Source organism: Drosophila hydei, unplaced genomic scaffold, assembly GCF_003285905.1.
Source record: "Drosophila hydei strain 15085-1641.00,03,60 unplaced genomic scaffold, DhydRS2 tig00008122-arrow-pilon, whole genome shotgun sequence".
In the NCBI taxonomy this organism is placed as follows: Eukaryota; Metazoa; Arthropoda; class Insecta; order Diptera; family Drosophilidae; genus Drosophila; species Drosophila hydei.
The window spans coordinates 46,423-61,314 of record NW_022045833.1 but is presented as its reverse complement, the minus strand read 5'-3'; the positions used below and the strand labels follow the sequence as shown (position 1 = coordinate 61,314).

General features: G+C 39.2%; 1 protein-coding gene across 1 annotated transcript; it reads left to right on the top strand.

The window, feature by feature from the left end:
- Nucleotides 1-7,280: 7,280 nt before the first annotated feature.
- LOC111604139 (putative inorganic phosphate cotransporter) lies at nt 7,281-13,901 on the top strand. The gene is made up of 4 exons (XM_023322062.2): nt 7,281-7,805; nt 11,917-12,089; nt 12,173-13,249; nt 13,307-13,901. The coding sequence occupies exons 1-4, from the start codon at nt 7,760-7,762 to the stop codon at nt 13,511-13,513; spliced, it is 1,503 nt and encodes a 500-aa protein (XP_023177830.1). The 5' UTR covers nt 7,281-7,759; the 3' UTR covers nt 13,514-13,901.
- Nucleotides 13,902-14,892: the final 991 nt, after the last annotated feature.

Sequence of the window (14,892 nt, the reverse complement as noted above, 5' to 3'; positions counted from 1 at the left end):
TTATCATATGAAAGGTAAATAATTAAAAGAAATAAAAAATTAAATGAATTTTATGCTGATTGTTGCCCTAATAATTATTGACTAATTAATTTTAATATACTTTTTATGTTCTTATAAATGTATATATTTATAAATGCATATTATTTATTTATAATACATTTCTTAAATTTATTTCATATATTTTTAACAAAATTTTAATACATATATACATATGAGTAATATATATAACATATATAAGAGTATATACTTCGATAAATATGCTCCAAAAGTTTTAAATGAAATGTATAATAAAATAATTATGGTTTTTTATAGCTATGTTGCGCAATCGGTTTTTTAGTAATTTAATTATACAATTATACGCGATTTCCCATTAAATTTCTAGCTTGTCAATTTAAGCTGGACAAAAACGACTTGAATTTGCATACTCTGACATTTTTGTTATGTCTTTTTATTTGGGGACTTGGGGCAATTAAGCTCCACTAGACAGGCCTTTGATAGCAAATGTTTGTGCACACTTTATGGCTATGAAATGGGCCCGCATGGCAAATGTGGAAGTTGCGGTCGTGATCGTGTGACGCGAACCTGTTGATAAGCGGCTGAATTTGAATAAACGCACGCGATATGGACCGCACACACAGAAACACACATACACACTCATACACAACTGTATTTGTGAGCACACAAACACGCTGGAATATTTTAGATTATGAAATAGTTCCATGAGGCGGAACGACTTCTAAATATATACAGACGTGTGTATGTTTAATAAAACTGTAAATTTCGAGTTAAGAAAAAAATCCCAGCGAGCTTATAAAATATGATTGTGTAGGTATATGTGTATATATGTGTACATACCAATATTAAAAAAGGCTGTAAGCAGAAGGATTCTCAGAAATTTTGAAATTGATTAACCACAACTGGTTTAGGCTTGTCTCCAGTTGCAGACACGTGTTGAGAAGATGAAATGGGAACGGGGCGTCGTGGAAGGCAACGTTGGCGTGTGCTGCACGCGCTGCGCAGCCAAAAAACAAAAATCCCAAAATTCGCAGATAATGAAAGCCATTAAATACGAATCTTAACGCAGTTATTTATACGACTTCCAGTCAACAAGCCAAACGCAATACAACAGATGCTATCAACTTCACCGTGCAAATAATATAAGCCACTTGTCATATCAGTTGACTCTGCGTCCGAGCGCCATCGTTCCAATACAGCTGGAATCGAATTGAGTTCTTGAGTTCTTGTAGTTTTGCTGACGGTAGCGGTTACAGCGGGGCAAAGGGCCCAACAATGGGCTAAAAATTGCACGTTATCTGCATCAGAAGTACTTTAATGTCTCACAACGCGGCATGAATCAAGGTTTATGGGCGCCAGCGTCAGTGGTGAAATCGTAATCGAACAGGGGCGCCCCTGTATATATATCTCTCTCTCTCTCTCTCTCTACCTCTCACACTCTCTCATTCTCTTTTGTGTTCATTTTCTGCGTGTGTTTCAGTTCCAGCTTGCATATTTACGTCATTCCAAAGGCGTTGTACTCCATTCCAAAATCGAATTTCTGCAAATCATTTTGCAAGGCGAACGCAAAGAGCACTAAAAATAAAACAACAATAAAACAACAGCAATATACAAAGCTCTCGTGTGCCTATAGTGCAGCAATGGGTAAAGAGACGCAACGGAGTAACGGGAGTCAGTGTGAACGTCAACGTCGGCTGAGAGCCGATTGGCATTGTACACTTGCTCATCACGTGAACGTGGCAGTCGTCGGCTGTGTGTCGAGCCGAACGTGTGAGAAACGTGATCAAAGATCACGCTGAGCGCGAGAGAGAAAGAGAGCAAACATGCGCACATACACGTTTGAAAAATGAGCGCGCGAGAGTGGGTGCGCCACGTACATGCATGCTTGTATGCGTGTGGGTGTGTACATATGGTGTGTACATGTATGCAAATATAACAAATAAATGTGTGTATGCATACAAATGGCAACAAATTAACACAGCGCGGCGCTAAAGCTGTTGCTGTTTGTGTTACCGGCAAAGCATTGGCACTATTCACTTTGACGCGTTCTCTCTCTCTCCGTCTTCTGCTCTCACTAGCTCTTTAGCATTTTCCTGTGCCTTTGTCTCTCTTTCTCTTTCTGTCCATCTCTCTCCCTGGCTTTGTCGTTAAGGTTATCGCAAATTGTTTTGCAAAATTCAATGTTGATTTTCATGCTACGCGATGTTTTTAACAATTTAATATTAAATATATAAAATTTGTTTTTTCTCATTTTTGTTGATAGACATTTCACAATAAAAGGTACAAATCAACTGGAGCGTTATAAAAACAACAACAGTTGCTGATTTTTTTTAATCATCATCTTTGCACTGTCACGCTGTTTGCCCATTTTTTTTTTTGCCATGAATTAAGTTGCCTTGTGACAAAGTTAATAAATTTTGTTTGTTTTCTACTCAGCAAATAGAACAAACGAATATGCAAATAAAAGCTGTTCAACTGCTGTTTTATTGTGCTGCTTGCCGTGTCGCTCTATCTCTGTGCTGGTGCCGTGCTGCATGATGTCACAGTGATAAATCAGTTTCACTGGCTGTCGCGGTGGCTCCACCTCCGCACGGGTCCACACGGCGCATACGCAATGATAAGATTTACACATTCTCCGAAATAGCTCTTAGATAAGAATGCAGCTATACATCTAATTATGGAATTTACCGAATGACTAACTATACGACCCACTAGCCACACTTAATGCCACTGCACACGCTCCATTCGATAAGTATACGCACCGTACCAAAGTTGGCGGAATCTCCTTAGACAAAAATCACGAGCAATTATTTTATTTGTTCTTCAGCTTATTTGCGTTTAGCACTTTGGCTGGTCAATTCAGCTGGTGGTTTTTATTGTTTACTGTTAGTTGAGAATGTTTTAAAATATATATTTTTGAAAAGACAAAATAACAGAAATTCGTAGACAAATGAAGGCGACTACATGTTAGACGAATGCCAAGATACCCTATACAATCTTACTTATCATAATATACTACTTATAGACTTTCACTTTTAGACCTCTGTACATCTATACACTATTCCAATATTTTATATATCAGTTTAATAAAAATACATTAATCTTAATTTCTTTCGTATCCATACTTTTACTACGCCTATTTTTAAAATTTATCTCTTATCTGACTCAATTAACTTATCTTTTATTATCGTCATCATAAATATGAAATATTTATCATTTATGAGACGATAATGTTTTTTGAAAAAATCTACAAATCTATGATAAATTTAATAGACGCCTGCTCTGAAATTTGGGGAAAACGTAGTATAGAAATGAGATATGATTGAAAACCAATCAGTTTAGATATATATTGACTTTTCCCTCAATTCTATGACAAAAGTATCATTTGCATGCCAGAAATGATTAAAGATGTGGCTGGCAGCTCAGAAAAGGTTAAGATTTGTTTGACAGATATGATTGAAAGTTTGTTAGAAATCTAGTATAGAGTTGGGATATTCAAAAAATACTAAATTATAGACATGATTGAAGTCTGGAATATGCAACTTTTTAGAATAGTTATGTGAGACAATTGGCTTAGAGTCGAGTAAGGGAAAATAGTTTTAATTAATATTAAAGTTTTTTTTGCGGCAATTGAAACAAATTGAGCAAGGTATATGGATAGTATAGATGTATATAGATATATATATATATATATATGTATATATATATATATATATATATTACAGAAGAACTAAGCACGCGATAGTATCTGTTCACTTGCCTGTCTATAGAGAATATATATATATATATATATGTCTTTCTAGCCAATTTAGCTTGTCAAATGAAATGAGGAAAACTGCTATGCCGCTCACTGTTAGAGTATGGTTGAATGTGAACATTCAAGTGGCTGCACGAGCTATGAAAATGAAAAGTTCTATTTTAAATAAACTACGTGCCGCGTGAACTGTCAAGCAATGACGCCCACGCAACAACCCATGGCTGTTGTCGACTGTGTCCCACAGAGGACGCCGCCGCCGCCGCCAACAACAACAACAGCAACAACAACAATTCAAAGAGCGAAAGAGAGAGTGAGAGAGAATTGCAATTAAAATGAAAATTCATTTTCAATTGCAATTGCAATTGCGGAAAAATAAAAACGCGTCTTTGACAGTTTGCCAGCGAAATTTCATTGAACGAGCGCAAAACAGTAGCGAAACCCAAGTCAAATAAAGTCTAATTGGGGGTGTTGATGGGGGCCAGGTTAGCACCTGGTGCTCAAATAGATGAGTAACTATGCTCAAAAGTTTCCACTCGCACGCTAATTCATGTCAATTGAGCCATATCAATTGATTGCATACAATTCAATTAGACACGAAGACAGCCAGATGACCTGGGCAAACATCTATCTATATATATGGATATATCCGTTTGTCCAGCTAGATTGGCAAATATATGCAATTGAAATTGACACAAAATATTGCCGGCAAATATTTGCGAGGTCGTGTTAACCAGAGTCAACTAAAGAGCTAGACGACACAGTTCCCACTGACTTTTGGGGGCTGGGCCGCGCTGGATTGATCTAGTCTAGTGGAAAATAACTCAGCTCTATTTGAACTTGGCATGTTAATTCAATGTCAATGCTGTCTGCGACAGAATTCCATTCTATAGACAATTTGTACCAAACTCTTATTTGACTAAACATTTATAGCTTAGTCACACACGGCGTATGAGTAATTTATGCTAAGCTAAGAATTGTTGATGTGCTGGAATGTGACTGACTAGGAGATACCTTGAATTGTACATGAAGTAACTACTACGAATATAGTAGACGCACACAGGCATTATTGGATATATGGATAGACAATTAGACGGATAGATAGGCAGAACAACAAGCGAAGAGTAGAGTAATAGACATACAAGCGGATAAGCGGATAAAATTATACATCGATAGAAAGATAGACAGACGGATAGAAAAACAGCCGCATTGACGGATAAGTGGATGGGTTGACAGGCGGATTGACAGTGCAGGACGTATGAAAAGTTAGACAGAGAGATGGATAGAAGCAGAGAAAACAGTCTGGTAGATGGATAGTGGATAGAAGGTTAGGCCAATTGGCAGAGAAGTAGACAGATGATAACAGTAGAGAAAAACAGTCAGATAGAAGGATGAAGGCCAAGCCAACGGACAGACAAGTGGATAGGCAGGTAAGTGGATAATTAAGCAAGTAGATAGGTAGGTGGCGAATAGGCAGACAGGCGGATAGACAGAAGAAAAGTTAAATGGACAGACAGCAATGCAGATATGGCCAGATAACTTGCTTGATACATATACACTTTATGTATTCAGTACGGACTTCAGCAACCCCTAACATACTCTTGCCCACACACATTATACCCGTCTTACCCAACGGATTTGGGGTATAGAAAAGTCTCTTGGCTCGTTTTATTAACGCAGTTCAATTGGTTGCGCATGCCAAACGCTGCAACTGTAAGAAAAAATTCCACTAGCTGTAGCCAACGACGCATTTATGTAAGAGGAGATACTGCAGCTGTGTATCTAGAGGTATCTCTATAGGTATCTGTATATATATATCTTTATATCTTTGTATGCTTAAATGTAAATTGTAACTGTGGCGTGCAAAAATTTCCATATCGATATCAAATCACAGCGCAAACAAGCTGCATTTTATATGTCATTGAGTGGACTGTGGGAGGTGAGGCTTCGTGGCATCCACGTCCGTTTCACCTGACGTCAAGTGCGCTGTTTGCCATTTGTCATTTTGATAAGCGTTTGCACAGATTTTCCGTTTGTTTTTGGTGCAGCTTTTTAGTACGTGGGCGTGACACATTGGCGATAAGATCGATAGCGATTAGATTGATTGATCAGACCAGGCCAACTCAATCAGTCAGTCAGTCGGACCGTTGGTCAGACTCAAGCAGCTTACTCAATTAAAAGTCAGCTAGCTTGATGTATAGCTTAGCTAAATATAGTTACAAATGCTAGCTCTTAGCTGACAGTTAATTCGTTTTATGCCCCAAATCTGATAACAGCTTTTAGGCTCTCAGAAATCCCTGCAAATTTACTCGAAAAATTGCCTTTTAAAGTCACATTAACTGATAAAGCGATGCGAACGTGCCGGAGAAACGTGTGGAACATGTTTGTTACTTAAAAAAACCGCTGATAACACTTAAATAATATTTTATATATATATATATAGCGATTAATATGAATAGAAATTGAGCTGTCTTTGATGGCATCACAATGAATTTAGCAAACTGCGATAACATTTTGCCAAATCAAAGTCTCAACTGATAAGCGGGAATTAATTTCATTTAAAATATTTCACCGTAATACAAGGCATATTTGTACACATATAATTGATATAAACTATACGTAGGGCCTACTATTGGTGTCAATTTTGAGTTGATAGTGCATTGATCAGAGTGCTGGCTGCCATTAGTTTAATTAATGAATTGTGTAACAGTTGGGAACAAGCAATTTTGATTGCGATAATAATATATGTATATGTATACGAAAGACGACAGCTGCTGTCAAAGCTACAAGTAGTTTGTTTTTCTTAACTAGACTGACAGAGATGGAACGGGAGAGAGACTAACTTCCTTGCTGAGAGTGAATGCGTAGTTTATCAGTGGCTTGACCTCGAGAGCGTGGCTTCAGCTTATCAACAGACAAAGAAATGGATGAAACGAACGGAACACTAACGGAGTCCTTAAAACAATGCTCTTTCGCTCTGAAATAAAAGAGTGTAAGAGTGCAAGAAGAGAGAGAGAGAGAGCGTGGGTATGTGACTAATTTGGTATTTACAATTCATGCGAAGTACGAAAAGCCATTACACAGGCTATGCAAGAGAAAGAGCGAGAAAGGAAGCGGCGAGGCGAATGCCAGAAAAGGAGAGCGCGCGGGCGAGACTGTGTAAGTGACTTGTGACTGATAACTCGTTGTTGTTTACATATTGGCCGGTAAATTTGAGAGAGGAGAGCAACCAACACACACAAGCACTGACTGCGTCGTGTGCATGTATACGTGTGCTTGCATGCCAGCGTGTTCGGATTTCACTGATAGCAAGAGCAGCGCAAGCAAATGGTAATGGAATTCACGCGATACACATGTGTGTGCCAAGACAACAACAACAACGGCGACAGCAACAACAACGAACAGTAACAAAGTGACAGCAACTCGCCTCTCGGACGCGGCGAACTCTCTCGAGTGCGGCGAGCGCGGCGATCATCATATTTATAAAAGAATCGCCGCGGCAAGTATTTCAAGCAGTCGCAATCGCACGCTAGAACAAACTAAAAGCCGTGTTAAATACAATCGAACGGGTCGAAATAAAAAATAAAGAAAATATATTTAACAAAAAAAGTATCTTTAGCTATTGCTGTATTTCTCTCTCACTAACTGTAAACTGTAGCAGCAGCAGCATCAGCAGCTGTTTGTATCTGTGCAGTAGACTGCGAGCTAGCTGGCTAGCAAAACGTGTTCGTAACCGTGAAATAAGCGTGAAAACGAAAACGAATTCGTTTCATTTACATATCAAAGACATGTGCTTCAACTAGCCTAAATGTCGTCAAAGCACGTTGTTTGATACGTCAAAAAACGTCAATATAAAATTTCCACTGACTGCAGCTACTGCAGAGCGAAAGAGAGAAAGAGAGAGAGAGAGAGAGAGAGAGAGCGAGAAGGAGACGGAGTTACAGATTAAGAGATCTACATATATTGTTGTTGTAAACCCGCGCCGCACACATGACAACCACTTTGAACATGGTGAAAACTGGGAAATACGCCAATGGTATGTAACCGAAAAATAAATACAAATTATAGTAATACTAAAAACTGGAGCAATCATATATATAATAGGCATTAGCGCTTATCGGGCACGTGTCGCGTGCATTTATGTAAGACAAAGTCTCGCGGGCCGAGTGCAATTGTCAATTGTCTGAAACTTGTTGCCGGAAGCAGCTGCCAAACCCCAAAGACCTCAAGCACAAAACCCCAAAGTCCCCACCTCTCTACAACCCCTACCCTTAACACTATATATATATAGCTATTCTGTTGTCGCTGCCTTATAAAGCAAATGAATTGTCAACTGATTGCAATTGAAGTTCGATTTTTTTTAAATATGTCTAAAATTGTAACTATTTCTACGTGATTTTCACTTCACTTTATATATATAATGTATAAAAAATGCTATCTAGACGACCTCCGCTGTGCATGCGCCAAACTCTAGACGCAACTTCTGCAGCAGATCAAATCAAGAGAGAGAAAAAAAAACAAATAACTGTGGAATTTTATATATCTTCTTGGCTGACAAAAATGAATTTTTAGCACGCTTAACGCAAATGATAAAAATAAACAAAACGAAAAGAGGGAGCCAAGGGGGTGCCAAGGGGTCCGCAGGGGGGCACAGCTAGAGGCAGCCAAATCAGCTATATTTTTATTTTATATTATTTAAAATTATCTCTCATTCTTGCTGATGTAACTCATGGCTTACTTAACATTATTTACAACTATTCCGAGTCATATAAAAAGAAATATAAATAATACTCATTATTGTTAGAGCATTTTTTCATGTCATGCACACAGAGCCTGTCTGACTTCGATGAGTCCGCAGCAATTATCTAATCTGATAGACTGACATACTATATAGCATATATATGTATGTTTACGAATATATATATATATATATAGAATATACTAAATAAATTAGCTATATGTGTGTGCGTGTGTGTGTTTGAGATTTCTTGTTGTTATTGCTCCAATTTATCGTGCCTCGTTATATGGACGTACAGTTACTTTCAGACCTTATCGGTTATCAGCACAATTGCACTGGACGTGCTTGGGTAGGGTATCAAAATGTTAGAGTGTCCTTCGACCGATTATCAGCTACGACCATGAGCCACAGACACACATATAAATATATATATATAAATATAAGCATTTTACAGGGTATCTCAATTGGCGAACACTCATCGAAAATCATATTGCAGACATTTTTGTGGGTTGGGATTTCATTAGGTTCTGATATGACTTATATAGTCTTTTTACACGGTATTTATGATACATACAGTATTTTTACAGGGTATCAATATCACATTTCATACACTTCTGTTGGCTAGGGTATCAAAATGTTGATGTTTATTTATACTTGTGTATATTTATAGCATATATATTATTTGTATAGGGTATTTATGGCATATGTAGTCTTTTTACAGGGTATTTATGTCACTCAAAGTCTTTTTATGTATTACAGGGTATCAAAATGTGAAACTTTGTGTATCCAAAGCCCACTATATACGTTTACATACCCATATGCCATTCGAATCATTTTACACGGTATCAAGAATCGGCAATCAATCATTTCAAATCAACTTTCATAAATGTTTATTGATGATTTTTATGCTCTTTGGCAACTTTTTGTCGATTTTCCATTTATGGAACAAACATTTAATTGCATGTAGTTCCTTTTTCTTTTTTTTTTTGTTTTTCTTTCGATTAAACTAAAGCGTATAAATTAACATTTAGAGTGGGACAGAAGAAGACAAATGAAAAAAACTAAAAAAAATAACAATTAAATTGCAAGCGAGTGCAACTGACTGCATAATACTCGTTCATGTTGGGGAAAGAGCTGAATTTATTTAAAACTCGATATAATACTAGGGAATCGAAAGGAAAACTTGAGCTATGTATAAACTATATAGCTATAACTATAAAACTGTGAACGATACAGCATTTTAATACAACTTTGCACTACCTCAATGCATGTAAATATATATTTGTATCTAGAATGATCAAATATGCTACTTATTCTGAGCATGATTGCTCATATCTAGAGAATTAATCTAGAGAATAGCTCAAGAGTAAGTGACTTCTTAAAGCTTGTGCTTCTTATATGCCTTGTCCCTATAATATTTTCTGGTGATAGATGATTTTCATATCTGATATCTCTAGTCAATATATCTCTCAAAATATCATAGACTAATTAACGATTTGTCACGTTAAATTTCAATAGAACCCATATACTCTCTTGCTGCACCCGAGCGAGTATAAAAGCGCTACTCATAAATTGTTGCTAAACTTGAAGAAGAAGCACATAAATCGAGGCGCAAAAACGTGCCAGATAAAAATAAAATATAAAGCAAAGAGTTTCAACATTTTAAAGTGAATCAGCTCAATAAACAGAGAGACAACAGAAGAGAGAGAGAGAGAGGGGAGAGAGAGAGAGAGCTCTGTCTGTAAATTAGCAAGACTCAAAGTTCAGGCAACCTCAAAAATGCTTAATTATTGAGCGAATTTAATTAATTAATAATTAAATAATAGAAAATTACTAATATTACAGTCACCTTGAGCCAATGCGGTTCAATAGACGCGCCTTTTGAGGCCGCGCCGCAAGGTTGCTAAATTGCTTGAGCAACAGCTGCCACAAGAAGAGGCAACACTAGCTTTAATCTAAGTCCACTTAGGGCCAGTTTTGCGCTTCTAAAAATAAAGCCCAAATCGAGTTTGAAGTCAAAGTCCAAGTCGAGCTGTGTCCGTCCGCCTAGCTGCATATGGCCGCAAGAGAGATTTGTCCATTCGTCCGTCCGACCGTTGTTCCATCCGTCTGCTCATGGAGAGTTCGCACTGCGCTTGTCACGTGCGAGTTAGCAAAACGTTTTTACAGGTAGCTCAAGTGGTCGGGCGAGCAGGTAAGGTGGCTGGCTGCTGCTCGTGGTATGTGTCGCGTGTAGCTGGTTTTGCTGCTGGGTACAGCACCGTCTGCTGCTGCTGCTGCTGCACTTCATTGAGGCGCGCAGATCTCGCGAGTAATTCACATTCACATTCACGAGTGGGCGTTGCGCATGTGTATGTGTGTGCCTGGGTGTGTTGTGTGTGTGTTTTTGACACACTGTGTTTTATAAATAAACGCGCCCCACATACAAAGCGAGAGACAGAGCGAGCGAGAGAAAGAGAGAGAGAGAGAGAGTTGAGTGACAGAGCGAGAGAGGTAACGCGCCCATTGGCTTTTGGCATTGATAAAAGAGCGAATGCTGCAACTCACGTTTTATGCCTCACCAAACTGAGCTACACATATGCTACGATATAATGCTCTATGAGTCGGAATCTGGACAAATCTCTCAATCCACACAGATTGCTTTGGTTTATGGTTTGACTTTTCATTCTTCTCTGCATCCATAAGTTGGTTTTATATATAAACTATATTCTTTTATATTTATTTTTTTATTATTTATACAGTTTTATTTCTAGTGCGCCTTAAAACCTCAAACAGATTTAGTATGCGGTTCAGTAAATGGTTCGCGTTTTGTTCCACTAAGAAATAGTTTTTTTCCAACTCAAATCACAATTCCCTCTGATTTGCTCATTTCGTTTCCCAGCATCTCATAAGCTCACATCTTAGCTCCAAGTCAAGTTCCGATTTTAGAACCTTCTTTCTTTGCTCCGGGAGCATTTGGCATTAAAACTGTCCGTTTTAGGTTCGGTTCGATCAGCTCATTTTTAGCCTTTCTACAATACGAAACTTTGATAATTCTCGTATTTTGTTTACAGCTGAAATAATCTAATTTCAATTGGAATTATAGCAGTAAAGTAAATATGAAATATTTGTTGTGCTCCGGTTGCAGTTGATTACAAATGATCTATGAGCTGTGTAGCTTCTTGTGTTCTAGAAAATTTGATGGGTTGACATAAGATAATATAAGAGAAGGAGGTTAGAATGGCAGAGCAGTTCAGGTATGCGAGATTTCCAGAATCAGAATTCAAGAAATTGAGTTTCTGATAAGTTTTATGTGATTTATGTGAATACATTCGATTTAGGTCAAGTTAACAGCTTCAGTTCTGCTCAAGCTGTAAAGCTTTCATTGATTTCAAATGTTATAAACTCTTTTTGCCTTTGCTACTTGCAGATAAAATCATTGGCGTGCGGCATGTGCAGTGCATCCTTTGCTTCTTCTGCCTCTCGCTGGCATACGCGTGGCGCGTGAATCTGAGCGTTGCGCTGGTGGCCATGACTGGACCGACAAACCAGACGGAGGCCAATGCAACGCTCGACAGCTCCGAGGAGTCCGTGGACTTTGATGTAAGTGCCACAAAATGTTGCAAAGCAAAGCAAGGCTCTAACTCCCTGCCACTCCCACTCCCACTCTCTTACGCCCTTTGCAGTTCTTCCCCTTTACGGAAACGGAGAAGTCCTACATGCTGAGCAGCTTCTTTTGGGGCTACATAGTCACCCAGGTGCCCGGTGGTTACATCGCTCAGCGCTATGGCGCCAAGATGTTGCTGATGGTGGGTTTGGTGGCCTGTGCCATATTGACGCTCTTGACACCGCTGGCGCTCAAGCTGGGCGGCTGGCAGGCGTTGTGTGTGGTGCGCGTGCTGGAGGGTCTGACGCAGGGTGCAGTGCATCCGGCTACCCATTCGCTGCTATCCAAATGGGCGCCAGCCAACGAGCGCGGCATGCTAGCCACAATTTGCTACTCGGGCGCACAATTTGGCACCATCATGATGTTGGCCACGAGTGGATTTATCGCCGATTCCTTTGCTGGCTGGCCCGGCATCTTCTATTTCGGCGGCATCTGCGGCTTCATCTGGGTGCTCCTTTGGTGGATCTTCGCGGCCAGCACACCGGAGGAACACAAGCGCATCACACGCGAAGAGCTGAAGTTTATCGAGGAGACACGTTCGGTGGGCAAAATGCAGGATGCCCGCAAAATGGCGCCCACGCCATGGGGCAGCATCTTCACCTCAATGCCGTTTCTGTCGCTGCTGGTGGTGCACTGCACGCACATGTGGGGCTTCTGGACGCTGCTCACCCAGATACCCAGCTACATGAAGAACATTTATAACATTGACATCAAGTCCAGTTCGCTGCTCTCCTCGCTGCCCTACACCGTGATGATGGTGCTCAGCTTCTTCTTTGTCTGGCTGTCGAAGGTGCTGCAGAACAACAAGTCCATATCGACCTCCTTCAATCGGAAGTTTTTCAACTCGGTCGGCCACTGGATACCCATGCTGTCGCTGATCGGCCTGGGCTATGTGCCGCAAGAGAACTCCGTTCTGGCTGTGGTGCTGCTAACGCTGACGGTGGGCATTAGCGCTGCGACCTATCTGGGCTTCCAGGTCAATCACATTGACCTGTCGCCCAACTATGCGGGCACCCTGATGGGCATCACAAATGCGGCGGCCAATGTCATGAGTGGCCTGGCCCCACTCGCTGTGGGCCAAATCGTACAGCATCCGGTAAGTCGGCAGAGCTTGTAAAACGAATCAAACTTGGCTAACTTTCATTCATTTCAGAAAAATGTGAGCGAATGGCGTACGGTTTTCTTTGTGGCTGCCATCTTCTATTTCATTGGCAATCTGCTCTTTGTTGTCTTCGGACGCACGGACATCCAGAAGTGGGATACACCAGAGATGATCGACGAGGAGAGCATCGAGGCGGGCCAACCTCTGGCGGGCGATAAGGCTGTACAGCCAATCCCAATAGCCAATGGCAAACCCTAAGCTCTGGACTTAAGACTAAATCATGCCTAACTAAGTAAAGTTATGTGAAATAATTTGATAGCTGCATGATTTGTTTATAGTTGTTGTGTTTTTTCATAAACTAAGCGCCTAAATTAAGACAATAGCAATTAGTTAGTTGTTAACGAAGAAACACCTTAAAATTGCCATAACGACGATCGCGTGCTTCCAATAGCGATATTAATAATAATAACATATGATAATTGTTTAGCTTGTAGGCAGCATAAATTATTATTTCCAGTATTTCTTCCATAATGTACATAAAAAAACAAAACAGAAAAAAATAAATCCCAGCTAATTGACAATGTAAATAGCAAAGATTGCTATCTTTAAGTAAATATAAGCGCTGCTCTATTAATTGTTATGTTTTAAAGTGAAACTATATATAATATATATAAATAATATACACCTTAACTAACTTAGGGCCTTAGTCAATTAGTTAAATTAGTAATATACAAACAACCAACTTGTGATGTACGAAAAATTAAATCAACTAAAAAAGGCAGAAAAGAAGACATACATACAAAAAAAAAAAAAAAACAAAAAACAAAAACAAAGAAATATAAGGTCAAATAATTAAGGCCATAATTGCACAAATTCATGCAAACAAAAACGTTCGTCTTTTTATTTTAAATAAATTTTGAATCTGGCGCCCATCGATAAACGCAAGCAATCGATTGACAAAGGCAAGCGCAACTATTGTTACAGCTGTGTTTGCTGTCCGATAGTTTGTGTTTGCGATTGTTGTGACTATCGCAGAAAGCGCGCTTTAAGGAAAATTTTGAAAGCGTTGCTTCAAAAGAAATGCTCACCTAGGCGATGCCCTGATGTGTATGGAGCGCTTGGGAAGACTCATCTGCGCTGCCTAGGTAAAACTGCTGTCAATTTGTGTAACTGCAGTAGTTTCAGCAACCAAAGGCCATTTTAAATGAGTCGTTTAAGTTCCGTGGTTTTGTTGTAACTGTATTGGCGTCGCTTGCGCCATTTTAAAGCATTTCACCATTTCATTTCACTGCAACATACTGATTGCTGTTGTTTGGGGTTTATTATATTTACTTTTGTAGTGGTTGGCACAACTGTTGCACTGCTGATGTTCACAGTAGTTCAAACTATCGAACAATAAACAGTTCGAAAGGAACAAGTTCTTTGCTTTGTTTATTCGCCAATGACGATGACTGTTGGAATCATAATAGTAATGCTGATTTGATAACATTAATTAACTTGATTAAAAAACATTTCAATTGCCGTCACTTCCGTAACTTTTTTAGCTTTAAAATTCGTTATGCTCAGGCAACACAGTTTAATTATTGAGGCAGCTGAACACAACTATCGCACACAGCTGTATATGTATTTGCTGGACG